The following is a 27244-nucleotide window of genomic DNA, read 5'->3' on the forward strand; positions in this document are numbered from 1 at the left end:
GAATAGAAAACACACATACACAAAGTGCCATATGTGAAATTATTTTAGGAATGAATCAGAAGTGAGATAGTTGAATCCACAGCTCAGTGAAAAGATGCATGAATTAAACCTGATTATAATATAAGATGCAATGAAGGAAGCAGCTTACACTCCTTTAATTTCCAGAGCCAGTGTGTCCCCTCCCCTCATAGCACCCCTGCCCACTTGGCCCCCGTATCAGGCGAGTATGGAAGGCTGGATAGCCCATGACGGGTAAGATCCCACCTCGAAACCCTGGGACAACCTAAGGCAGGCACAGTCACGATTACTTGGCCTCAGTCTCCAGCTGCCTCCCTCTTCCCGCTCCACCACAACCACCCACACATGCAGGACCTTGGAGTAGGGGTATGTCACCAGGGTGCAGAGGAGGCTACCCCCCCCCGTCCCCTTCTGGCTGCCTCTGCCTCAATTTTATCCCACAACTTAGACATTCACATTACTCACACTCTCATTACACATACATATAGGATCTTGGGGGTGGGCACGATACACGGAATCCAAAGTACCATCAGGGTGTACACCTCACCCCTGGCGTCGTTGCCCACCTCTCAATTTTAAATACACGTAGACATTGAGGGCTAGCAGGAGGGACTATGCGCTTACCTGCTGCTCTCTGGCAGGTAGCTCCATGCCCTCCTGGGTTTTAAATGCACCTTAGAACACACATGCATCAACACTACAATGAGCGGGTGGAGGGAGGTTTGGAGTCTTCTCTCACCCCCATTCTCTGCGACCTGCTGGAGCGGGGGGGCTAGGAGGAGGAGTTGGCCGTCCGACTGCGGTCTGGAGTGTGGGGCCTCCCTGCTGCTGCGGAGTCGGGGCGGTCTGCCTCCCCCCACCGCAGGGAAAAGGGTAACACCACCTGGGTCTGGGTGCAGTTCCCCCCTCCAGGGGCAAGGGTACCTAGACCCGGTTCGTAGAGTACGCTTGGGGAGTGTGATCGTGTGTACAGCGTCTCTTTATGTCTGTCTCCACGTTGGTTGAGTGTGGAGTAAGTGCATATGAGAGCATGAGGGTGGGAATGGATGTTTGTGTCTGTGTGTGCCTGTATGTCTGTGTCTATATGTCAGGTTGGGTGTCAGGCGCCACCTCTCTGGGGACATCTCAGGCCCTCCAAGGTTTGGAGGCCTATCTCCCCCTACCACCACTTCCCCTGCCAGTGGCGGACTCCCTCAGACATCGGTGCGTTGGTGGTTCTTTGTGTCCGGGGATGGGCGTCCAGGTACACACCGGCTCACTCCTTGGCGGCCGCTTATCGGGGCCTGGAGCCTGGGGCTCGCTCGGGCCACTTCGGAGGTGGGGTGCCCCCGGCCTCTCGGCCTGGGGCTCGGTCACTCAGGCACGGCTGGCTGCCGGCGGAGCTCACGGGCGCGTCACTGCAACTCCCCCTGGCTTCTGCTCCGCGGCTGCTGAGTGAGCCCTCATCTGGGACTCTCCTCAGCTCTTTCTGGGACAGTGGCGCGGCTGCCCCTCTGTTGGTCTTCCTTGGTCTCTTGTGTTCTGGGGGCCTCTGGATGTCTGGAGTTTTGATCTCCTCCATACCTGCTTCATGCCCTGGAGGACGGGGCTGTGGCCCCCCCACACCCTCTAGCAGATCATTACATGAAGGAACCTTTTAAAAAACAAAAAACAAGCGCGTCCATGCTCACAGGTGTACACACGGGTGATCACACCCACAAACTACACCCTTTTTGGCTCCTACCTCAAAGCACACTGTGTTCTGTTGATCTTATGTGCTGCACAATAATGTTTAATATTTAGTATTTACTGTCATATTCACATATATCATTGTGATGTTGTTTATTCTATTACTCTTGTTCTCTTCTGCTTGCTTTCTTTTTTCTTTCTCAGCAGGTGATCCAGGTGATTGATATATGCATTTTTTTTTCCTCTGCCCGTTTTGTTGGTTTTTGTCTTTTGCCCTTCTCCCCCGTCCCTCTTCTCAGCTGTTTCTCTTTCCCTCTTTCTTTCTCCCCTTCTTTCCCCCAGTCAAGTCTGTCCCGTATTCAGTAAGTGAAAATAAAATAAACAATAAAAGGTGAATCAAATGGACCATTACGGCAAGGCTGGGATGGTCAGTTTGGTAAAGTAAATCCGTTGGGCATCTTTCTTTGCCTTTAGACAACAATTCTGATGCAAAAGAGCCAAACGGGACAGGCAAAAAAAAAAAAAAAAAAAAAAAAAAGCAATACCTGGTGTGAATACTGTATGAATGGATGTGTGTAAATGGACGGTGACTGGACAGACGAGGTGAACTAAGGTTGGACCAACTGGACACTGAGATAAAGACTGGACTAAGGTTAAGCACATGACTGATGACTGTTCTGTTTTAAGTTTTCTTTCTTATAACACAGATTGGATCATAAGTGAGGAAAACTCAGTATGAAATGTGAAGTTCGGGTTAACACACAGGTTTTGTTTACCTGAGAGGAGGATTGCTGAGGTGTGAAATGATATGACTAACCTTTTTCTTTAATTTTCTAAGCTCAGGTGAAGCATTTTGAGTTTGACACATCTTATGTTCTTATGTGTCACAAAAGGGGGGATTTAAGGTTTAATTTGAAATGGGTTTTAGGATCATTTTATGACTTTTGGGGTGTTTGATGATTTAGATATGGTAAAACTGAGGCAGAAATTGTTATTTTCATGTTTAAGTTGAAGGATTAAAATGAACTGAATCCTGTTTAGAAGATAAACTCTTTACACACATAAAGAGCATTGAGATTAAGTAAAGTTAATATAAAGGATAGAGCCCAGAACATGATATTTTGAACCAACTTTGAATAATTAAGGGAACATTAGATGAACACAGTAGATTAGTGAGGTGTAGCAGGGAGAGGCTTTCTGTTTTCTATCCTTTACAGGAGAACATTCCAGTACCGCAGCGACCACAGGGGTGGCGAGGATCTCCAGTTTCACAAAACAGGTTACCTCTGGACTGCATAAGGTGGACCAGGTGACCCCAGAGGCAAAGGTGGTGTGGCTGAAGGTTATCAAACGCAAGTGGAAGGAACCACGCTGGACGGGTCCTTACGAGGTCATTTCCAGAACAACTACAGCAGTTCAACTGGAAGAGAAAGGCGACACCTGGTACCACTGGTCGCAGTGTGCACCCGCACACGAGAGCTTGGTAGAGGAAAACTCGTCTTCAAAGAACACAGGTGTCAACAAACAGAGGCAGAATAAACCCTCTCACCTGTGCAACGGGCCGACCAGTAGTCCACCTGGAAGGCCGAAGAAAGAAGAAGAGCATCGCAGAAGGTCGCCGTGCCACCAAAAGGAGCGGTAACAAATTGAAAGAGCTAGAAGGAGTGAAGGTGTAGGAAGTGGATTTAGGGCAGCTCACAGCCCGGCGTAAACGCAAGGTGCTGTCTCTCAGCTTGATTTATTTCTTTGATTTTTTGATGACAAAATAATTAGGAAACATTGAAGCGTACAACCCGTTGAGGGGAGAGACAGCGTTGGGTAATTGAAAGCTATTGTTTTCTTGAGCAAAATCTCTTTTGTTATATTTTAACTTTTAACATGGAGACACATTTTGGCAAAAAGAGGGACCTAGGGTATACATGCATATGACCCCCGGCTAATCTCTCCGACTAGGATAGACTCCATAGGAGTGCCCAGGGGAGTTCCAAACGAGTATAAGCTGGTGAATCCGATAGCTGCAGGATTTGAGAGTATATTCCTTTGGGTAACGCCTAATAAGAATGAGGAGCGCATTAACTACGTTCATTACAACTTGCTGAGACTTTCTAACCTAACCAGGGACGCCATGATGGGGTTTGCAGAACAATTGGGTCCAAGTTCACTGATGGGAGTCCAGAATAGGATGGCGCTTGACATGCTATTGGCAGAGAGGGGAAGTGTGTGCTTGATGTTTGGAGACATGTGCTGCACTTTTATCCCTAATAATACTGCCCCAGATGGCTCGGTGTCTCGGGCTCTGGAGGGCCTGAAAACTTTGTCTAAAACCATGCATGAGCACTCAGGTATTGAAAACCCGCTGGCATCCTGAGTGGCATCCGTGTTTGGACAATGGAAAGGTGTGGCTATATCAGTGACTATTGGCTGTATTTTTGGGAATATTGGTCATCGCTGGGTGTTGTATCATTCCTTGTATCAGAGGATTGTTGGTAAAGATAGTGGCGAGGGTTGCGAACCCTGGCTGGGTTGAGGGCATCTACCAGATGAACCTGGAACCCATAGAGTGGGGCAGGGAGTGATACAACATGAAGTATGGTGACATTCCTGTTGGAATGTCAAAAGAGGGAATGTTGGGATTCAGAGATTCTTTTATTGCTACCATGTAATCTGCCTTATGAAGAATGTATTAATAACATGTTTTACAGTATCATTGATCAGTAATATTTCCTGCAGGGTTTATAAAATTGCATTGAATATGTCTGTCATCACATTGACCTTTCTATTTTTACAGGTTGAGTTCATTTTATACATAATGCATGAATGTGCTTGGTTAGAGTTGATGTTCCATTCTAGAAGGTTTTAAGCTTCACTGGTGAGAGTGTCCAGATGATACATGCTGAGGGGAGATGAGAACATAGCAGGTTAATTGCATGCACGCTTACGATACACATATTAATCTAGTAGCAGGTCTGAGCGAAGGCCTAAGCGTCTTCTGCTTCAGTTTGAGACTGGCTGCAAAGTACTCTACTTAGTGATTAATGACGAGGGTCCATTATTAGCTCTCAGAGATGCTGAGACCTGAAGTTATTACCCTAAAAGGCAAGCAATGTAGAAAAGAGAAGTTATATGTCGGTGTAAGGTTATATGTACGTGATGTACCCTTGTCTGCACGGGTTGAACTTTTGTCCGTCTGTCACCATGTATTTTTGAACTGTATTGACGTAGGTGTGATATGTTATCCTATAAAACCAGAACCCAGTGTATTCTTGTCAGAGCAACACAATCCGTATGCTGACGGTTGGTTGTTCTCCTGTGATAATAAAACTCATCGTTTGATTGCACTTTTCCGGAGCCTCCGTCGTTTGTTGTCTCGATCTCGCAGCAATTTCTGTACTGAACAGTTATTTAAGATTAGCTAGCAAATGACAATTAGCTAATGTTGTTCATGAGACTAAAGTCATCTCACTGTGGTAATGTAAATATAATATGGCCAATATTAAAGTTATAATTTCAATCATTATTAGTTATTACAGCAGTGAATGACTGTTTCAAATACTGAGCTTCAGTAAAGATTCAAGCTGCATTTATTTATATTTCCTGTCACCTTAAATCTTCACTCAAAGAAAGGTTCATTTGACACTGTGTATATATAAATGTATTATATATAAGAGACAAATATTGAATATGTTGGCATTACTAAATTTGTCTCAGTGCTTACTTTAAATATCCATGAAATCATCACATTCTCTGTAAGATTAAGGTCGACTATTGAACGGCGTATATTTTAAAGGCTTTAAAACCAAGTTAGTACAAACGCCACTAAAGTCACATAACTTTGCTGACATGTGACCAACAGTAATGTTTTAATGTTCTAAGTTATTAAACATTTGCACATAAATAAGTGACATAATATTCAGTACTTAATTTTAAAAGTTTACTCTTCGGGTGCCCCTTTTCCACCGTTTTTTTCCCCGCAAAATCATCCACACTGTCATGAAATCAATATCCTTAGTATCCTTATTTTCCTGTTATATTGTTTTATGTACTTTGATAATGAAGGCTTGTAGAGCAAGGCCACTTTTGACTCACAAAGTGCTCAGCCAGACTGAAAAACAGGAAGTTTTAGTGCACAGATATATTAATAGATAAGACACAGAACGGAGGAACTTTCCATATAAGCAATGTTTGAAACTGTGTGACGTGTAAAGTACCAAAAGCACAGTTTATGATTCTAATGTTAGAGCTCTTGCAGCTGGCGTTTGAGCTGTGCAGGGGTCTCTCTCTTCCGGAAGATGATTGAATAAAAAGAAATATAAATGTTTTAACACACTATGAGTCGGTTTTCTCTGTTCTGTCATGGGGACAAAAGAATCGGGGTTTAATAACACCACCGCCGCGCTATGCATTCTGGGATTTGTTGGGCCATCCTTAAAATTCAGGGAAGTAAAAGACGCATTTGAGGCCCGCATTTCTATGGAGCAGCCTTAGCAGCCGACGACAGGCTTCGTCGCGTCGCTGTGACGTAATCGGTCTTAAAATGCGGCCTTTAAGGCTGCAGACCCTGAATTGGGATACAGCCTTATTCTGACCTATTGTCAAGCCCAGTTCTTGATTTGGGCCATGTCAGGCACTTTTTAGTCCCATAACTTAGGACCAAAGACAGTTAGGTCCATATATGTTTGCACAGTGACACAAGTTTTGTTTTTCATATAGCGGACATGAAAATATTGTGTTGACTCTCAGCTTTCATTTGAGGGTGTCCACACTCGAACTGGATGAATGGTTTAGGAGTTTCAGCTCCTTAAAATGTGCCGTCCTCTTTTAAATGGACCAAAAGTAATTGGACCATGACTCAAAGTGTTCTTTGTGTTCTTTGTGTTTTGATTAAAGAATGCTAGCTACTGCTCACCGCTCGTCTGCAGGCTTTATTTAAATGGAAAACTTCCACAACACTTGCATTGGCTTCCCATTGAATTTAAGGTTCGTTTTAAAGTCCTTTTATTGGTTTTGAAAACTTTAAATGGTCTGGCTCCTGTCTACTTATCTGATTTACCGAAGCCACATGTTCCTCCTCGCATGCTTCGTTCAGCTGAGCAGCTGCTGCTGTCCGTCCCTAAGTCGCAGCTGAAATGCAGAGGAGACCGAGCGTTTTCAATTCCAGCTCCGATGCTCTGGAATCACCTTCCCCTCTGAATTAAACAAGCATCATCAGTGCAGGTCTTTAAGTCCAGATTGAAAACTTATTTTTATTCCCTGGCTTTTAACTCTGTAGGAAACTGACACCTTTCTTATTTATTTTATTTTTTTATGATTTTATGGTATTTTTAATTTGTTAGTTGTTTTGATCTGTGTTGTTCAGCACTTTGGTCTGCCTGGTGTGTTCTTAAAGTGCTATACAAATAAACGATGATGATGATGATGAAAATCTACACTTTTGTACATCCTGAGAAAGCAAGACAGCATTGTGAACTCAGCAAAACAAAAGGAACGTCCATATCAATATCCAAGTCTACCATAAAGAGAAGACTACATAAAAGTAAATACAGAGGATTCACTGCAAAGTCCAAGCCACTCATAAGCCTCAACAATACAAAGGCTATTTACTAAAAAAAATCGAAATAAGACAGAACAGTTCTGGAAAAATATTCTATTCACACAACGAATGCCAGAATGATGGCAAAAAACCCGGCATGGAACACAATATGATCAAAAACAGCATGGTGGAGCCAGTGTGATGGCTTGGGTGTGGCACTGAGACACTAGTGTTTACTGATGATGTGACAGCATTTTGACCAAGTATTTTTATTTTATTTTTTTTACTTTCAGTTATTTAATTTGTCCAATTACTTTTGAGCCGCTGAAATGAAGGGAATGTGTTCAAATCTTCTAGTTCCTCAATAGTTTTTAATGCAATCTTTTTGTTCAGCCCGCTGAATTAAAGCTGGAAGTCTGCACTTCAACTGCATCTGAGTTGTTTCATTTAAAATTTTAAATTCACTGTGGGAACGTACAGAACCAAAATTAGGAAAAAAAAAAAAGTCAGAATATTTATGGACCTAACTGTGTGTCTGCTATCTGTACAAATTCCTGTATGTGAGGAAGATACAGTAATAAACAGTGGGACACAGGGATCGCTTCACTTTATTGTTTGTGATTATTACAAATAAAAATAAATACGAATGTCAGCATTATAAAACTGTCCTGTTACCACTACTGCTCACTAAAGTCTAAAGGCTCCTACAGCTGTGTCACAGGTAAAACACACAATAATAAAAATAGCATGTTTGTTATCCACGTGAACACTTTTACAATGTTAAGTACAAACAGGAGAAATTATCACACTAACTTATGAGGAATGATGTAAATGGTAAGAATATTGTGTACAAGTCTGTGTGGCTTTTTTAAACTGTGCTTGGTGCTTATGGCGTAGAGGGCTTTGTTAACAAAGAAAAAAAATAACCATTCTGTGTCAGAGTTATAAATATTTAGCACATTTGTCCATTAAGGTAAAAATCACTGAGGATGTCATCCAAAGGAAGTTTGGAGACGCCCGTTTCCTGGATCCCAGTCACATTATTCAGTATAAAAACCAGTTTAGAAGATCTTCATGCAGCAGCACAGAGCCCAGAAGCTCTTCTTGGCTCATTTGTTTTTGTAGTATTATTTTATTTTTAATATACTTAGGGTGATTTGGGATGTAGTCTTAGTAAGTAATATGTTAGATTCCTATGTCCTCAACTGGAAGTGTTTTCATTCACATCTTAGGTCTCTTCTTTTAATTTCAGTTTTGATTCAGTCTTTGACTTCTTCTATGATTGCCCTCCTGTCATTCATCACCATCATCATCCCTTCTTCATCATCTCCACAGCGTGCCTCTGGCCCTGGACTTGGAGGGAGCAGCTCTGCATCTTTTGAGCTGCTTGTGCTAGCAGCTCTGGCAATCCTGGTGAGGGTCTGTTCATACGGAGAGGGCAGATAGACCATGAGGAATACGCCGTCTGTCACGTCCTGCTCGGAGCTTGAGCTGGGAAGTGGACCTCTGTTGCTGCGGAGGGAGGACAGCAGCTCGCAGTTCCTCTCTGGGTCCTGTAGGTCCTCCAAGGCGATCACGTTAGCCAATCCCAGCTTTCCATTGAAGCTGAAGCCCCTCCTTCGGCGGCAGACCACGAAGCCGAGGATGCTAATGAAGAGGACGAGGAAGGAGATGCTTGCTATGACGATGTAGGTGACTGATCCACCGCTGAAGATGGCCTCATCAAAACTCTGGTTCTGTGAGTCAGACACAAGATGTTATTATTATTATTATTATTATTATTATTATTATTATTATTATTATTATTATTATTATTATTATTATTATTATTATTATTATTAGTACTAGTAGTTAAGGAATATAAAGTGCAGAAGTCACAGATTTAACAGAGGTCATTTAGGCGCCATAAAAACTTTGTCCAGCAGAGGGAGCTGTCCGTGCCGAACTTCTGCTGATCTCCTCTTTGCACATGTGAATGTGTAGCATTGTGAGGGTGGACTTATGCCAGAAGGATGGACAAAGAACGATAAATACTTCTTTAATATTTTACTGGCAGCAGGCAAGAAAGCCATCACAAAAGAATGTCTTTCTTCAGAGAGCCCAACTATGAACATGTGAATGAACATCACAATGGACATTTACAGAACGGAGAAAATGACAGCAGATGTGAACTACAAGAGGGACCTGTTGGTATCACGATGGAAGAAATGGATGGACTACATAAAAAACGCAGGCCAATTTTTGCTTTGGCTCTAGATTTTGACTTTGTTAACTACTAGAAGACTAGAGGAAATATTAGTTATATTAATGGGAACAAAAACACACTCCCTACATTTTTTTTCTCTTTCCTTTTTCTTTTTCCTTATGTATCTTTTATTTATTTATTTATTGTTTCCTGTTTTGCTTCTTTTTTTTTTTCTTTTTCTTCTTTCATTCTTTTCGTATGGATATTTTAGTTGTTTAAATATAGAAAAAAATATATGTAATGACAAATTGCTGAAGTTGATGGTATTGTATAGTGATTCCAAAATGTCAATTTAAAAAAAAAAAGTATTGTGAGGCTGAGCACACCGCCTCCTGATGTTATTTTTATTTGGAGCATGTGTGCACTGTAAAAGCTAAGAATGAAGAGTAAACATGAGATGGGAGACGTTGTCTTTTACCAGACAGCAGTTGTAATAAATGACTTGTTGTTAAATAAATGTTTAAACATCCAAAATTTATTGAAATAAAGCTAATATTGTTACATATTGTTGTTGGAAAGTAACTGAAAGAAGTCTTTAAAAGATGTCTTCCAGTTCTACACATCTGCATTTTTTCCAGTCTGAATTTTAGGCAGTGTGATTAAAAACACATTAAGATCAGATAAAACTAATGAAATAAAACTGGATTCAAGTATCAACGCAAAATTTTTATTTCTGACGTCTCATCGAATGCCAAGAATCGTGTCTTCATAGCTTCATATAAGTAACATTTCTAAAAGCTAGAAGTAGAACTCTGCAGAGAATCTTTGAAGTGACACGTTTTTGTTGTGCAAGCTTTGTAACATCTCTCCATCAGTTCGACAATTATTAATATTTTATTTTATTACGTGGACGCTCACATTTGTGTCACTGCATTTAATTTTTCAAATGACATATTTTCAGATTAAATTATGAACTGATGAAAAAAAACCACTGACAGCATGTTTAATAATAAAAATAAAATCATCGACGTCTGCGCGAACTCACCGGTGCCTGTCTGTCAGTGGAAGGCAGAGCCGAGGGTCCGGATGACCAGTCTAGAGAGTCCCGGCCAGCGGGTCCAAACTTCCTCCAGCTGCTCTCCAGCAGAGACCGCATGGTGGAAAGTTTCAGGATCCGAAGCCGACGGGTCTGTTGACGGCTCAGAGGGTTAGCACCGACTGCACCGCTGAAGTGATCAGCCTTAAATATATCTGGGAGGGGGAGGAGGGAGGGAGGGACGGCAGAGAAATGAGGGCAGCAGACAGTCCAGCAGAGAACAGACACATCACTGGTCCCAGTGGGTCACAGCAGAGGGTGTTTCCAGGATTTTTCTTTTTTTAAAACTATGGTGTGTGGGTGTGTTTTTATTGGGGGCAGAGAGATCGCGTGCTTCCAACAATATGCATTAGGAGACGTTACTACAAATCTGTGTTGAAGGATAAGATGTATAAACTAATAGGAAAAAACTGCATTTACGGTTCCAAACACAATTAAGTAAATAAGCAAAGTAGATGAGTTCGAGAACAGTAGACAGTAAGCACTCTATTTTTTTGCATCTATAATTAACTCACAAGCATTCATTGCATATTATTTGAATATTTAACGCTCGCTGACACACTGACAAAGAAATTTCAGGCAGTGAGAGCAACGAGGAGCCATCAGAAGCTAAAATCAATCACTTACACTTTGAATGATTTTTACATGTAGTAAGATTGTCGCTGTTTAACAGTAATGACTGTGTCGATTGTTTGAAAGGTCCAGATAAGCGATGACAAAGAAAATCTGACATAATGTGTCTCACTGGGTGTGTAGTGGATACATTCAAATGATCTGTTAAGGAAGAAACGCTTTTAAGAGTTTTATGCTGCATTAAAGTATATGTTCATATTTTACTCTTATAGGAAAGACCGAAATGTACTACTCGCTCCTTTGCACAGTTACAACACCCACAGCTTTGTCTGCAGAAACAGGAAGTTCACCCTGTGACATTTGCCGCAAGAGATTAGCACACACATGAACATGAAAAACAGGAACTGCTATCTATGCTTTAAATAAAGGAAACGCCTGCAACTGGGTGTGAGTCTCTCTCTGAGTCTTCACCTGTGCAGCACATTAACAGCCCTCAAGTGTCTCAGTGTTGTTTATTCACCTGACTGTTTGTTAACTGTAAATCTCTGACATGATCGGTGTAAAGAGTGAGACAATCAGGAAGCTTTAACTCCAGTGGATGACATCTCTCTGTCACTCAGAGTGCTCCGGGGAATCACTTTTTCTGTGAATATCAAGAAGACCAAACGTGAAAAATCTTTGTGATCTGATAAAACTTTTCTCAACATTTCTGGGATATAAAGTAAGTCTGAGAAAGGTTTTACACACTTTGAGACAATTTACAAGTCATTTAAAAGTGTGGAAGAGGAAAGTATATCACGGGTTTACAGGTTTGGTAAAAACTGTACAATAAATCGCTGCCAATAGTCCATCCATCCTCTTTGCTCATCCCTGTCAGGGTCGTGGGGGGGCTGGAGCCTATCCCCGCTAGCACAGGACAAGAGACAGGGTACACTCTGGACAGGTCGCCAGTCTGTCACAGGGCTTCTGCCAATAGTCATAGCACGCCATTCTCAACCAAGTTACACATTTCGATACAACTTTTGTTCAGGTTTTCTTAAAACTGCAGGATTATTTTGGAACTGAAACTCTTAGGAAAGAAGAAAAAGAGGAGAAGCAAGATGAATAGTTAATGTTTTAAATTGAGACATTAAACAATTTATTGTGGTATAAAATGCTGTTATTTATGCTGTCCAATGCAGTTTGCATATAGGCCCAACAGAGGAGTGGAGGACGCACTTTTGACTTTACTAAATCTAATTCTTAAACATGTAGAGAGTAAAGGACTTTTGCAAGACTTCTTTTCATTGATTTTTCTTCGGCTTTTAATACAATACAGCCCCATATTTTAATTAAAAGACTTTTAGAACAGTTTGAAATCAGGAAAAACCTGGTGGGCTGGATTTTAGATTTTTTAACTGACAGATCACAAAGAGTGAGAATAAATGGGGTTCTGTCTGACCCAGTGATCTCCTCCACAGGTTCTCCTCAAGGGTGTGTCCTATCGCCCTTATTATTCACTCTCTATACAAATATGTGTCAGGGCAGACATGAAAACAGGGTCATTATTAAATATGCAGATGACTCTGTTATTGTCAGCTTACTGAAAGAGGGTGAAATTAACCACGGTCCAGTCATTGATGACTTTGTTCAGTGGTGTGAGGAGTCTTATCTCCAGCTGAACATATCTAAGACAAAAGATATGGTGATTGATTTTAGGAAACAACAAAATGGGCACGGAGTTCACTTTAATTAAAGGTCAGAAAATAGAGCAAGTACAATCATATAAATATCTTGGGACCATAATAAATGAAAAACTGAACTTTGATCAAAATTGCAAATCAGTTTGTAAAAAGGGTCACCAGCACCTTTATTGTCTTAGGAAACTTGTTCATTCCACATTGACCAAAAAATTTTAACTTTGTTTTATCGTTCTTTTATTGAGTCTGTTTTATCCTTTTGTTTGGTGGCATGGTTTGGTCAGACCTCTGTCACAGAGAAAAACTCTCTAAATCAGATAGTGAGATGGTCCAGTCGTCTGATAGGTGAGCCACAGTCTTGTTTAGCCTCCCTGTACTCTAAGCAGGTACAGAGGATGGCTTTATCAATCCTTAAAAATGGTTCCCATCCTCTAAGGGGTGAATTTCAGCTTCTTCCCTCAGGACGGAGGTTTCTATTTCCGAGATGTAGGACAAAGCGTTATAAAAATAGCTTTGTCCCCGTTGCTGTCACTGAATTAAATAAGAACTGTTTTTGATTCGAAATATCAAAACTACTATATATGTGCCACAGTGAGTTTTATATATTTACTAGGTATGTGTGTTTTTAAAGGGATGCCAAATGCTGTCATTTTTCTGTAAAGCAAATTTACCTTGCCTTTGGGTATAAATAAAGTTACCTTGACCTTGACGATTAATGGTAGACTAACATTTTTTTTTGGGGGGGGGGGGCAACTTCTTCACACAACACAGTTGTGTATGTGGCTGTGTTGTATTCAAAGTAAATGGGTCTAAAAGGGGACCAATACAGTCTCTACCTTACAAAATAAAGCACCTTGAGGCAAGTGTAGAGATTTGGCGCTATATAAACTGAATGAAAGTAACTTTTGGATGGATTTATGTGACTCTGTAACTTTGGAAACTGTCTTTTAATGATGGGGTATCATCTGTTTTCTTCTAAATACCAGGCAGAAAATACGCTTTCACATGCAAAATGAATGAATGAATATTTCATTTTCAGTAAAACAAAGGTTTAGGAGAATTGAAGTCACAACCACAACAACTACAGCAAGAAGGCAAACCACCTGGTTATGGTATGACCGTCTCAGGCAAAAGACACATGCTTTCATATGGTCAGCCAGTATTAGTTCCAATTAATATTACTCTTAGAAAGGTAAAAGAGGCACATTTATAATCCTCACAAATACACTATATTGGCAAAAGTCTTGACTTGCCCATTCACATCATTGAATTCAGTTGTTCCAATCCCTTCGGTGAGCAGAGGTGTATAAAACACCTCTGCAGGCAGACTGCTGAGTGAATTTCAGCATGGTGCCGTAATAGGATGCCACCTGTGCAACAAGTCGAGTCGTGACATTTCCTCATTCCTAAATATTCCACAGTCAGTTGTCAGTGGTGTTATAACAAAGTGGAAGTGATTGGTCCTGCTGCCAGCAGATTCCAGAGCAGTGGAGACATGTTCTCCGGAATCACAAATCTGTTTGCCAATCTGAGTCGGGGTTTGGGTTTGCCAGAAAAAAAAGTTTTGTTTTTTTTTAATACTTCAGCTTATCAAGACATCTTGGACATTTTCATGCTCCCAACTTTGTGGGAACAGTTTGGGGATGGCTCCTTGTTGTTCCAACATGACTGCGCACCAGTGCACAAAAGCAGGTCCATAAAGACATGGATAAGCGAGCGTGGTGTGGATGAACTTGACTGGCCTGCGCAGAGTCCTGACCTCAACCTGATACAAGCAAGGCCTTCTCGTCCAACATCAGTGTCTGAACGCACAAATGCACTTCTGGAAGAATGGTGAAAAATTCCCATAAACATTCCCAAACCTTCCATTAAACTCTATGGGTTAAGAATGGGATGTCAGTCAAGTTCATATGTGTTTGAAGGCAGACGAGTGGATGCTTCTGGCATATACCTTAAACATACAGCGTATATATAAACAGGTTTCACTATTTTGTGAGCCTTGTTCTATAATTTATCTCCAACCGTTTTGATCTTTTGGCAAGGACAGCTCTAATACCACTTTCATGTATTCAGCAAATCGCAGTGTGTCAGCTCGGCTTAGCGCACAGACTCCAACAATGTGCAAATGGAACCAAAGCCAAACCGTCAGCAATAACAAAATCAAAAAATCCCCCTAAGCTCCGTAACTAAAACATTACAGCTGGTTTTGTTTATTCTGCACGAAAATCCTTTTTACTGTTAAAATCATCACTTTCAGATTGGATTGAAGACATCCAAACTTTGGAGTGCATTTGATCATCATCAGATATAAAACACAATGCCAAACATTTGGGGCAAACTGCTTTTAATTTGCAACACGGAGCAGACAAGCCTGCAGAGAAAGCACTTTACAACTTACAGCACTTACACAGCTGCGCTCGGGACAGAAGAGAGAAGCCAGAGCAGGTTAGAAACACCAGGAGAAAATCTTACAGCTGCTGTTCTTTAATATCAAAAGCAGAAAAAAATGCACTTTTAGAAATCACAGTCACGACATTAGCAGAGCCGGCGCTCACAGGTCGGGCAGCAGAGCATCTGAGGTCAGTGAAGGAAGCAAACGGACAAAACAACCTGAGTGAATGAGCAGAGAGCCTGAAGTCGCATCGTAAAGACTCTGCACCTTCACCTGCAGGGACACCCAAGGTTGTGTTTTATATTTGTACCATCAGTCAAACAAAGCCTTTTACCATTTTCTGTGGTGGTGATTGTTTACTTTGTAAGCATTTATAGACAGTAGCCATAACTGATCTTCAATGAGAGAAAGAAAATATATGTAGACCACCTGGTCTCTGGAACACATGATATGAAATCAAACACCAACCATTTGGTTAATGTCAGATTCAAATGATAAGATCAACACAAGTTTACACAGTAGATCCACTTTTTCTGACAGCTTCAAGTTTGTTGATGCCAACATCTGGTTCAGTTTAACCTCTTTTCCATCAGTGTAGAAGAAACTGCAAACATTTTCACAGGAAATATCACAGTGGCAAGACTGCACACTTCAACGGCCAATGACTGGTTAAATGAAGCACCAGAAACCATATTAGTGGCTTCGTCTTTGTGAGCAGTAATTATGTTTTTCTTCCTTCTGATCATCTCCTGATTACTCCTCAAACAGCATAAATAGCACACCGTGTCAGATTTGTCAGTTGAATGTGTTATCTGCACCCACATCTGCTGCATATCTGCAAGCTGCTTTGGAACCCACTCTACCCCAGCTCCTCCTGATTGATCAAGTCTGATGTTACAGACACTCTGGCTTTCTGTCTATGCACACAGAAGAGTGAGGAGGTCCCAGGACAGAGCAATGAAACCAAATAAAAACAAACGCAGAGGAAAATAACAAATCTCATTTCTGCTCTAATGGCCGGGACTTAAAGACAAATTTATGCTGTCTTCTTTACTTTACCATCATCTCGGCCCCAAAAACCTGATAAAGCCTGACTTTGCATTTTTTTTAAAAAAAATGCAACACATAACCCAAATCTTTTCCCACGATTGTCCATCAAAAATTAAAAACTAATCAAATTCAAACATTTACCGACACAATATTTCTGCAAAGCACACGTCTAAGAACTTTTATTTGATTATTCTTTTATATTTTTCTGTTTCTGTATGTTCTCATGACTTCCTCTGTCATATGACCTTTCACTGTGGAAACTGTGTCAGATGTCTGGGTTGCGTAGAAACTTTGTCCATCCGTGTCAGACAAAATGACAGAATAATCAAAGCTGCTTTTACTCCTACGCTCTCAGTCAATCACCCAGATGCCCTGAAAGCTCAAGCCTTAGATATGTGTACATTTCTGAGACCAACAAGGGAGTCGGTCTTTAAACTGTCAGCCAAATCACTCAGACGTATACTGAGTTCTCCAAACAATGTTTTCTCTTTTTTTTTTGTCTCAATCTGATCTCTGGAAAGTGAATGCAGTAAGGCACTGCCTCTTCCATCAGTAATCCCTCAATAAAGTCACCAATGTGTTGATTTTACTGTAAATCAATAGTAGAAACGATATTACAAATTCCCAGGAATTGGAGAGAAGAAGGAGCTTGTCGGTATCTTGAATCAGAAAGCAATAAGAGCTTAGAATCAAACAAAGACTCGTGGAACACGTAGACAGATTTGCAGCTTCTTGTCAGCAGCGAGTTTACCCAAGAGCATCAAATCTGCTTAGAGTGCAGATAAAGTTTGTTGTGGCGATGAGCTGCACTGAGCAGCAGCCACAGCGACTGTGGTTCAAGCCCTCTTAATCTCAGCTCAACATTTCAAATGTACGTTGGCTGTAAAAGTAAAAAACGCAGACAAAAGATTAATCTCTGGACTCGGCGTTACAAATAATGTCGTGGGCAAAGTGAAAGCAGAGAACCAATCAGAGCAAACACCTAGAGGAGCACGGGCGCCATCAGCACAAACTGCTGGTGCGGTGTCGTTGCATGACGCTGACACATCAGCTGATGGAAACACTGTCACAGCTTTAACACCCACTAAATCCTTTCCCTTCACTATTGCTGATCACACTGATGGCCCACAACATCTGTCCAGTTGCTGCTCGCCCTCGAACAACAGGGACAAATGGGGACGGGTCAGGGACACCGGGAGGGGCTGAGGGACAGCAAAGTCAGCTGAGACACAACAGAGTGGCGAGACATGCTAATGCTGCAACGTAGCAGCCCCACAAGAAGGAGGCCGGAATTAGAGCACGACCTTCCAACCGATGCTGTCGATATTCTGCATCATGATGCAGGGCTCGGGTTAAAGACAAAGAATAAAACTGAATTTTGTTTAATGTTTTCTTGTTTCTCATGGATGAGCTGAGGTCCAGAAATACACAATCACATCAACAATACGTGTAAAAAAATTTGACTTAGCCACCTCATTTAAAACGTGCAAACTCACATTCTGAAGCCTCAAACCAAGCATCGTAGCAGTCTCTGTGCAGGTGGAGCCAGAAGCGCAGAAGTGCATACACTAGTGTGCTTGATTAACAAGGTGCACCTGTAGTGGACTCTGCACCTCACAGGCAAGGAGGATGGGAGATTTTTAACTGGAGGAGACTCTTGGCAGGACTTTTAAGATTAAAAGCTGTACAGCTAAATCCTTTTTTTTTTCCACTGGAAATTCTTTGAAAGACACCAACAGCACAGGCGAGAGGTCTGGCTCAGTGACTCCCAATTACTGGAAGTGAAACCAGCATCAAAGCGGTCGAGTCCTTAATTATCCCCAAATAACGTTTAAGTCTTCGCCCCATGCAGAGCAGCTCTCGGGGAGGGAACCAAACAAGAGACCAAGACAGTCTTTTGTGGCAGGCTTTAAACATCTGCTGTAAGTGGGCCATTTAATCACAGTCTGCAAGGACTCAGAAGAAGAAGAACTGCAGCATTGGCTTCATTTTTCATCTGCGGAGGTTTTGTGTGTGTGTGATAGGGTGGCAAAAATCAACCATGAAGCACCCAGGGGGTTGTCTTGATGCACGCTCAATCATCCAGGTGAGTAAATCCCAAAAAGCTGATTCTGTTCATCTGGACGTCTTTTGGTGGGAGAGACATTTCGTCTCATCCAGGTGACTTCTTCAGTCTCAGCTGACTGCAGGTTTCCTTAATCTTATATTTGCATAATGACTGAAACTAGCAGCACTATGTCCAAAAGAACATAATCAACTGTTTGGGACTCGGCTGTTTGTTAGAGTATAACTTTAGTCTAAGGTAAAAAGGATTCCAATAGGAAGAGTCTGTCTGGTTGTAGCATTAGTTGTCCACAATAATGCAGCACCACGTGCTGGGGTGGATTATAGTCTTTGAGCTTCACCTACGTTAAAGAGATGAGTTCACTGTAGCAGAGGCCGACTGACAGGCACAAACATCTCCTTCACAGGGGATGACGGGTTATAGTTCCTGTAGCTGGGGGTAAGAATAGAAAGTTGAGAGTATGCGTGCCCGTGTGGTTGTGGCTCCTACAGTATCACTAGCCTAACAGGCTGTCCCATAAGAGGGACAAAACGTATACAACCACACCCAGCAGCTGTTCCCTTTTCTCTCCCTGGAGTTAAGAAATTCACGTCTCAATAAAATGTAAAATGAGTTCTTCAACAAGAATTCTTTGGCATCACTTTGGTTTTAGAGTTGTCCGGTTCCTCGACGCCTCGTCTGTGGCAACAAAAGCTAATGAAGCCACATGACATAAATATTAAACACATGTTAAAGCAAAGCAACAGAAACAGCAGTCGTTTAAGATCTCAGTGACTGGTTCCAGCCTGTATTAAATAAAGACAGTGAGCTTTAAAACTCTGTTGTTGATTTAAGATTTTCCGGCTTCTAAAGCAGGAAAAGCTGATGACTTTAAAGCATCAAATTAGGACCCAGCTTGGCACTGACTGCTTGCTTTTTTGGAACATCCAGTGGAAGCATTGCTGCCAGGGAGGAGGTGACAGCTGGCACAAAGGAGAGAATGAGGCGACCGACAAAGTGAGGAAGCAAGTGAAGAGAGAGCAAATAACACTGAAAGAGTCTCCGCTGTAGTCAAAGTGGGTGAAAAAAGGAGAGTAAATCTTCTTAGGAGCATCAGATGCTGCCGCCCTCCCCGCCCCACCCGCCTGTCCTCGATACGGGCCGAGCCGCTGAAGTTAGCGTCAGTTCAGCACTCTCTTCATTCATTCATTCATTCATAATCTGTCCTGAAATGCACATGAATGGAGGTCAGCAGAGTTACAGCTCATCGAGGCAAACTGGACTAGTGAAAGTGAGATAATGCACGTTCATTCAGTTTGCTGACTCCGTGCTCGGAGTACGTTTCTTTCTCCGTGATCTAAACGCACCTGATGGCAAAACTTTCATCCATCTGTTGGTTTCCAGGTGAGAGATGTGGCATTATTCTTTGAAATGACTGATGATAAGAGGGTAATAATGATAAGACTGTTATTTAAATATCATAGACAGTAAGGAGCTGAAAGGACAGGTGTTGATTATTATTGAACTTTTCTTGTATCGTTTTAGATGCAGGACAAAAACATTCACTTTAACCTGAAAGTTATCGGCGCACATATATAACCACACTGAGACACGTTACATGGTGAAGGCACCGCCATACAAAAGACATTGTGAATCCTCCGTTTGGCGATTGAAATTCTTTGGTCACTTAAAAATGAGTTACTGATGATGTTAAACACGATGCTCTCATTAAGCAGCTTTGTCACCAACCCCTGCTCTCTATTAGCAACACTGTTGGAAAAGCTTAAGGATACAGGTTTCCCCTGTGGGGTGGGGGGTGAAACACTGACAGTGGGGTCAGACTCAGGGTTTCCCCTTCAGTCACAGCCAATAGGCTCCAAGCACATATATGCAAAAAAATATTATCAACACAGTAAATATTTCAAATAAATAGTTGCATAAATAGATGATATGAAAAAGAACATGCGGCTGGCATGAAACATCAAAACACACACCGAGCGCCGTCTTTGATTAAAATAATTAATACTCATGTCAGAAGGCTTAAACAGACCTCTGAGCCACATGTGATCAGGATCAATGAGCACTCGCTCTGAACTCTGAGAAGGAAAACAGGATAAAAATAAAGTTCTAAGCTGAACCTTTGTGATCTCCAGGATTTCACTGGCTTGTTTATGGTCCCGTCTTCAGCACTGTGGAGATTTTCAGAAACCTGCTGAGCTGAGACATGGGCTTTATTCAGACAGCAGGCAAATCAGATTTGTTTCTCAAATAGGACCTTTAGGACTGCGCTGTTATTTGCAAGTGATCAGATGGGATTTGTGTGCCCAGACATCACCAGACCATCTGTAAGAGTTGCTGCAGCAACAGCGCAGGCGTCACTGAATACATCGCTACCATTTGTCTTCTAGCTCCCTACACGCCCCCTCCCAAAGAGCCAGCAGGCAGTTCTCTCATCATCTAATCTCATCTGGATACAATGTGGGTTTGTGGAAAAGGGAGTAAAAAATGAGCTGGAAGTAAATTTGCAGCAGGTTGTAAAAAGGATTAAAGCATCCAAACAGGCACCGGGGAGAGCTGTTTGGACCACCTGTGGCGCTACGGAGCAATACAACGTGTATGTGGTGACAGAGTATGACAGAGGTTATAGAGACGAGCGTATGAAGAGATGCAACAATGCAAAGAATGTAAACATGGCTGCTTCTTCATGGGTGTCAAAAACCCCTGGAAGTCACTGACACGAATGAAGCACGAGGGTGAGGAAATATTATCAAAAGCCTCTGTGATTGTCGTGTTGAGACTTTATGACAATGCTGGACCAAAATTAGGATTCGGCCAATCAGTCTTCAAAAACTGAGAACTCATAGATGACATTTAAGAGCTCCGTGTTTGTTTCTTTGCACTGTTCAGGGTTCAGGAAACAGTTCAACCGAGTAACAAGAGCACAGACGGCACATTTACTGAGAAACATTTCAAATAATATAGAGAAGCCTGTTACATTTTTATTCCTCATACCGTATCCTTCATCAGGAAACAAATCCTTCATACTGATGTCACTTAATGACTGCCTGACAACAAAATGTTGGCGAGGACCATCGATCAGCTCCTAAAATCTACGGCAGCATTTCTGATTTCATCTGTTTATGTCCCTCACTGACCGACACTTTGCAGCCTCCGGCCGCTGCTTTTGCATTTCATCGCTGCGACATCACAGAATGATGTCATAGAGTCTGCCGACCCGGCCCAGCCATTCGCGCAGGGCCTGGCGAACGCGGGCGTCGGTCACGTGGCAGGAGAGCTGGCTGAGGCAGGGGTAGAGTGCCGGCTGGAGCGCCAGGAATGAGGAGTCAGACAGTAGGAGGACCTGGTTCAGGAGGGTCAGGACCATGTTGGTCCAGGCCTGCAGAGGGAGGAACACAGACATCAGTTCACAAGCAGATGCAGACCTCACTTTTACCCAACTTTCCTTATACGAGAGGGTTTAAACAAGGGACCTTCAAACTTGTGGGGACAAGGATTTTGGTCCACATGAGGCTGTTGGTCCCCACAAAGATATGAATACACACCCGCACACACACACACACACTCGCCTGTATCTGAGCCTCAGAGTCTCTCAGCGAGATGCTGTGGGAGCTGATGGTGGACCCCGACCGCGGCCTTTTCTCCTGCCTCAGCACCTCCGGCCCCGCACTAACCGAGTGCCTCAGAGAGGGCCCCTGCTGGTCCACCAGCTGCTGAGGCCTCTGCGGGGGCCTCTGCGGCTCTACTGGGCCCCTCCTCTCCCCGATGCCGCCTCCTCCTGCCGCCGCCCGGCCCTGCTCTTTCATGAACAGGTTGACGTGGCTTTGCTGCGGCTGCTGCTGCTGATGTTTCCTGCGTTTATACTCCATCATCAGCTTGCTGATCGTTCTGTCCGTGGCAATGGTGTATAGCTTGTTTCCAGCACTTTCCCACCATTCCTTTCTCCTTCCCGGGCCAGCGCTGCCAGGAATCCCTCCAACCGAGCTGCTTGTTATGTTGGAGTCCCTCCGTTCGCATCCAGTCCGGAACTGACTGGACAGACTGCCTGTGCAGCTGTGGGGAGAGGAGAGCGGCAGCTTTTATATGACGGTTGACTAAACAGCCTTCACAAAGCACACATTAATATGCGTGATCTCCAACCTGAATCCTGGACTTGGCGTCGGTGTGTCCCCCGGTGACGCTGAGCTCACGTCTGTCGTCTGACACCTGTACCCGCCTTCCTCTGAGGGCGTCTCCCTCGCTGAAAGCCCGCCTGCTGAGGTCGGGGTCGAAGTCTCGGACTGGAAGAGAGGCAGGAAGAACACATGGTCTCCTCCTGCACTTCCCCTCAGCAGAGCAGTCTCCTCCAGCATGCTCTCCAGGTCGCGGTGCATCTGAATGTAGCTGTTGCACAGATCCACGCACAGCTTGTAGAGCCGCTTGACCAGCCAAGCCCAGTCGGCGCTGCCCACCGGCTGCACGCTGAGTGAAGGGACTGGAGCTCGCCACGGGTGACGCTTATCCCGGCCGCGAGGGGGGCTGACCTGCCAGATAAGACACAAATATTACGAGGAGGGTCAAAAGTTTAGAAAAGCCTCAGAGGATTGAAGAGAAAAAATGAATAATGGATGAAAAGAGCAGCAGCACGACTAATCCAAGGCCGCTGCTTTAATTCTAGATTGAGGTCACCTGTCAGCCCCTCTGAGTGGCCTCTCATCACATTTGAGTGTTTCACAATTCTTTACAGTAACGCTGCCAATCAGAAGCTGTGTGTATGTGTGTGTGTGTACCTGTTTACACATCTTTGTGGGGACCAACAGTCACCTGTGAGGACAAAAGTGTCCCCACGAGTTTGAAGGCATTTTTGAGACTCAAGATGTGATTTTAGCGTCAGGGTTACAGTTGGGTTATCGTTAGGTTTAGGCTCAGGGTTAGGCATTCATTTTTGATGGTTAGGGAAAGCATTATGTCAATTAGATGTCCCCACAAGATATGAATACCCAACATGTGTGTGTGCATGTGTGCATGTGTTACCTGTGCGGTTTCTTCAAATATGTCTTCATCCTCCGAGGAGGCGGAACCAGGATGAGAGGAGTCTGAGCTCCCCTCCTCTTCCTCGTACAGGATCCTCTTTACCTGAACACGGCGACAGGTTCAGATGTCAAACAGATAACTAGTGACGAGCTCGTCTGTTAGCGGTGACGACGGTTATCACCAGTGATTCTGTGTCTGCTGAGAGGTTAATATGACTGCTGTGTCTGGTTGGTAAAATATGCATTAGAATAAAAAATAATAAATGAAATGAAAATGTTATTTTTGTGAACATCGTTCCTCCAGACATATCAAATACCTGCTCCGCGCTTCTTTCATTCGACCTACCAAATACACAAAAGTGCATTTTAAATCTGGAGCTGTGCATTTAAATAATCCCAGCAAAAGAAAATCATAGAAATCAAGAAACATTGTATATGTGAAGATGTTTTCCTGCACAGTGAAAAATCGTTTCATGAACATTCGTCCAAGACATGTTTGAAAAAAGTTCCAAAATAAAAGCTGGGCAGGCGTCCAGCTCACTGCCTGCTCAGCTCCGTTCCTCCCATGCAGCGCGCCATGACACCGATTTTAAATTCAGCTCTACATCAGTGGTTTAAATGTTATTTACAGGTCATGGTTACAAAATGTGTTTATGAAATGACTGTCAGCGAATCAAAAACAACTTGTGCATTTGGCTCCTTTAGAAGTGATATGATCAACAGGGCGGCCTGGCTGGTGTTGGTCGTTTTGCTGGGCGTGCGTCTGAACCTTCTGGTCCAACTTTTCACCAGTTACCTTCTAACTGTGTGCGTTTGGTGCTAAGCAGCAGCACGAGGTGGGATAATGAAAAACAGTTTCCAGCAGTGAGAGTGAACTGGAACAGTGAACTGAGCTGTGAAACGATAAGCTCAAATAAGTGATAAGGCTTTGTAGAGCTGAGTGGAAGTGACCACTCGGGTGATAACTCTCTGTGGCTTTTACCATAACAAAATTTTGTCCCAAATCATCTGAACGCATTAGCGATGCTCTAGAAGTGACAGCAGGTCCCTGTGAAACTATAAAAGAGCTGCAGTGTGGTTGCTAATTGTTGGCTACTTCTAAGCTACAAAAGCCTGGAACAATGTTTGTGCCCCTCAGTGTGTGGATCTGGATGCGCTGTATTAGCAGCGTGACAAAAACATACAAGAACATTATTAACTTGACTGGTTTCCACCTGCTGTGCAGTCATGCTGTCTGCCTGGCTCAGTATGGCACACAGCAGGGCCTGGAAGTACAGGCTGAAGCTCATGGCTGACTGGCGGTAAAGATTGGCTGCTCCACAAACACCCGACACCTTCATCAGCAGGTACTTCAGACCCGGCCGAGTGTCAAAGTCCCGCGCCGTCCTGCACACAACAGATTTTTCAGCTGCATTTGAAGCTGATTGACATTATTATAAAAAGCATGAATATAAAATAACTTGTTTTGTTTCTATGTTTGGAAACGAGCAGGATTCAGTATCAACACTACACTGCCATCTGCATATGTGACATGTTTTGCTGCAGTAACCTGTACGAGTCCAGCAGCAGATCCAGAATTATGGCTAAATTCGTCATAGAGATGTAGCGCAGGAAGCCTGCCGTGGGTTTACTGGGGTCAGAGGTCACAGGTGTGACCCTTTCGTGACCTTCAGGCTGCTTTACAAACTCTTCCAGCAGGATGTCAGAGAGGTTTTGGAGCAGAACCTGGTGGGACAGCAGGCTCACCACGATGGTCCTGAATGGGATCCTGCACATCAGTCGAATCACATACATTCAGTTACTTATTTAAAAAAGAATCCTTCATAATAAAGAAAGATTTCACTGAACACATTGATGCATTTCCAGTCATGGTTCATTTATCTGTTGTAGCATCACTGTAATGTTAAACAAATGAATAAAGAGGATAAAGGATAAAGATGCAGGTGCAACATGTAAATGACAGAGCTGCACAATATGGCTGCGGTGTAACGTGAAGAAGTGCAAATGTACAAGGAGAGCTTCTTCTTCTTAAACTTGTATCGTTGATGCAGCTGCAAGCGAGAAGCTGACTGAGTGCAGATGGTTGAGTGCTGCATTAATTACAACTTTATTTTTGGTTTACATCTAATCAGCCACTGCATACTTGTCTGTGCATCGTGCAGCTCATTTAAGATTAACACTGGCGATCATGCTGTCCATGCCTCGTGTGGGCATTTGTCACACTTTTAAATGGTTGTTGATGAACACACAGAGAACAGCCTTACCCAATTTTCCTTTAACACAGCAGCAGAAAGACAAGCGCAAAGAGTTAGTGGACTTCAGAGAGCACATTTCCCCCACAGTCACTGACAGAGCACACATAAGAGGACAGACCACAGAAGGAGGCACATTTAAACCTAAATCTAACTGAAAACACGCAGCACCTTCAGAGCCTCGTTAAGAAATGTAAACCAATCAGACGAGTAATAAACCACCCATGTGATCACAGCTTTGATGTGCACCTCTTCTGAGCGTGTCCATTGGACTGCTGGTCAGACGGCAGCTCGATGATGAGGACGCAGGACTGAGCGTGCTCAAAGCCTTCCTTGTTGTTGGGTGTCTTAGGGGAGCACTGAGTGTCCAACATAAAGACCTGGGATAGAAACGGGACATGCGGACAAGCTCAGGTCAGACAGTTAAAACCACAGGACAGGCTTAAAGAAAGATTACCCATACACGTGTGTTTATATTCATTTACCACGATGGATCTCTGTAAGTATTAAGTGATAAAATACAAGTTTATGTACAACTTCAACTTCAGGATCTGACATTTCAAACTCCAGGATGATGGGAGATTTTTTTCCTGTCTAGACTCTCGATTGGAGGTCGAAGCCACAGCGAAGCCACGTGAAGTGACACTGACCTGCTGGGCCATAGCTTTGATCCTCCAGTACTCGGCCTCGGCTGACGGTGAATGAGAAGGAGCCGCCACCTTCACCTCGCAGGCGTCTCCAGAAAAGCTGTCCGAGCCGCTGTGAAAACACGCCAGAAGGTTCTGCAGAGAGAAAACAGGGAAGACTGGTGTGGGTTAAATGGGAAACACAGACTTTTGCGATCTAAAAGCTGTCACGCTGAAGGAACCTCTGGCTCCTTGGAAGTGAAATCTGCTGAATCAGGTTTGAAACCAGAAGAAGATCCGTCAGAAAATTCATTCTTCCACTGGAATACTGTGGAAGAGACTACAGCACATTATTCCTGAAACTCTGGCTGAATGAGGATGAACCTTTCAGTCTGTGTGTTTAATCAAGGAGCACAGCTTCTATTGTTTATAGGAAATATCATACTGTTTCCTTCATACACCAGTCGGGTTTTGTGTTATATGGTATATTTCAGGTGACAGTCGGTCTCTCAATAACATGTATGGCCAGCGTTTATTACATTACATCAGCTGTGACCTGAATGCTTTTTAACAAAAGCAGCTTTTCCTAAAAGCCAGTCAAAGGCCACGTGTTCATATGTCTGAGAGCATAAGCTACACATTAAGGACCGATGTCTACATAGCATAAGCTGCATGTTACCAACTGTCCTACAGACATAATATGATTCTATGCATTTTTCAGGATTTCATTTACAGTCACATATGATTTAAATGTCTGGAATTTCTCTGCTCTTCCTTCAATATTTCTGTAAGATGGGACGGAAATGAAAGAAGTTTTAACTGAGGTTAGAAATAACGTTGAGAGGCAAAGTGCGTATTTTACAAAGACGTGGAGCCCTCTGCTTGTTTCAGAGCTAATGATTAGTATGAATCTGAGCCAACGAGATCAGCTGCACTGGTTTTCAGTGTGCTGTTATACGTGTGATATCATGTAAAAATTGTCATTTTTTTTACACTGGATTTCAAGTCAAATAGATAAATATGATTGAACTGACAGGTTCACATTTTATTCAAGGGCTTAAACAAACGTATTGCATCAGGAATTATAGACACCGAAGTATT

The 27244-nt window shown here is 43.0% G+C and overlaps 1 protein-coding gene across 3 annotated transcripts in view; it reads right to left on the reverse strand.

Annotated features, from left to right (window-relative positions):
* Positions 1-15091: 15091 nt before the first annotated feature.
* Positions 15092-27244, reverse strand: part of arfgef3 (ARFGEF family member 3) — a 51191-nt gene continuing 39038 nt past the window's right edge. For 2 of the 3 annotated variants that reach the window (XM_042226482.1, XM_005937010.3), the window contains exons 34-42: positions 26168-26299; positions 25767-25897; positions 25530-25538; positions 24815-25033; positions 24480-24651; positions 23267-23368; positions 22394-22776; positions 21823-22306; positions 15092-21632 (exon numbers count right to left, since the gene is read on the reverse strand). In XM_042226482.1, coding sequence (XP_042082416.1) covers positions 21441-21632; positions 21823-22306; positions 22394-22776; positions 23267-23368; positions 24480-24651; positions 24815-25033; positions 25530-25538; positions 25767-25897; positions 26168-26299 — 1824 coding nt within the window. In that variant the 3' untranslated portion in view covers positions 15092-21440. The remainder of the gene's footprint in view (positions 21633-21822; positions 22307-22393; positions 22777-23266; positions 23369-24479; positions 24652-24814; positions 25034-25529; positions 25539-25766; positions 25898-26167; positions 26300-27244) is intronic. The other variant, XM_042226483.1, reaches the window with a different exon arrangement.

The sequence above is a fragment of the Haplochromis burtoni genome, unplaced genomic scaffold (genome assembly GCF_018398535.1).
Source record: "Haplochromis burtoni strain Fernald_Lab_line unplaced genomic scaffold, NCSU_Asbu1 Contig_214, whole genome shotgun sequence".
NCBI lineage: Eukaryota > Metazoa > Chordata > Actinopteri > Cichliformes > Cichlidae > Haplochromis > Haplochromis burtoni.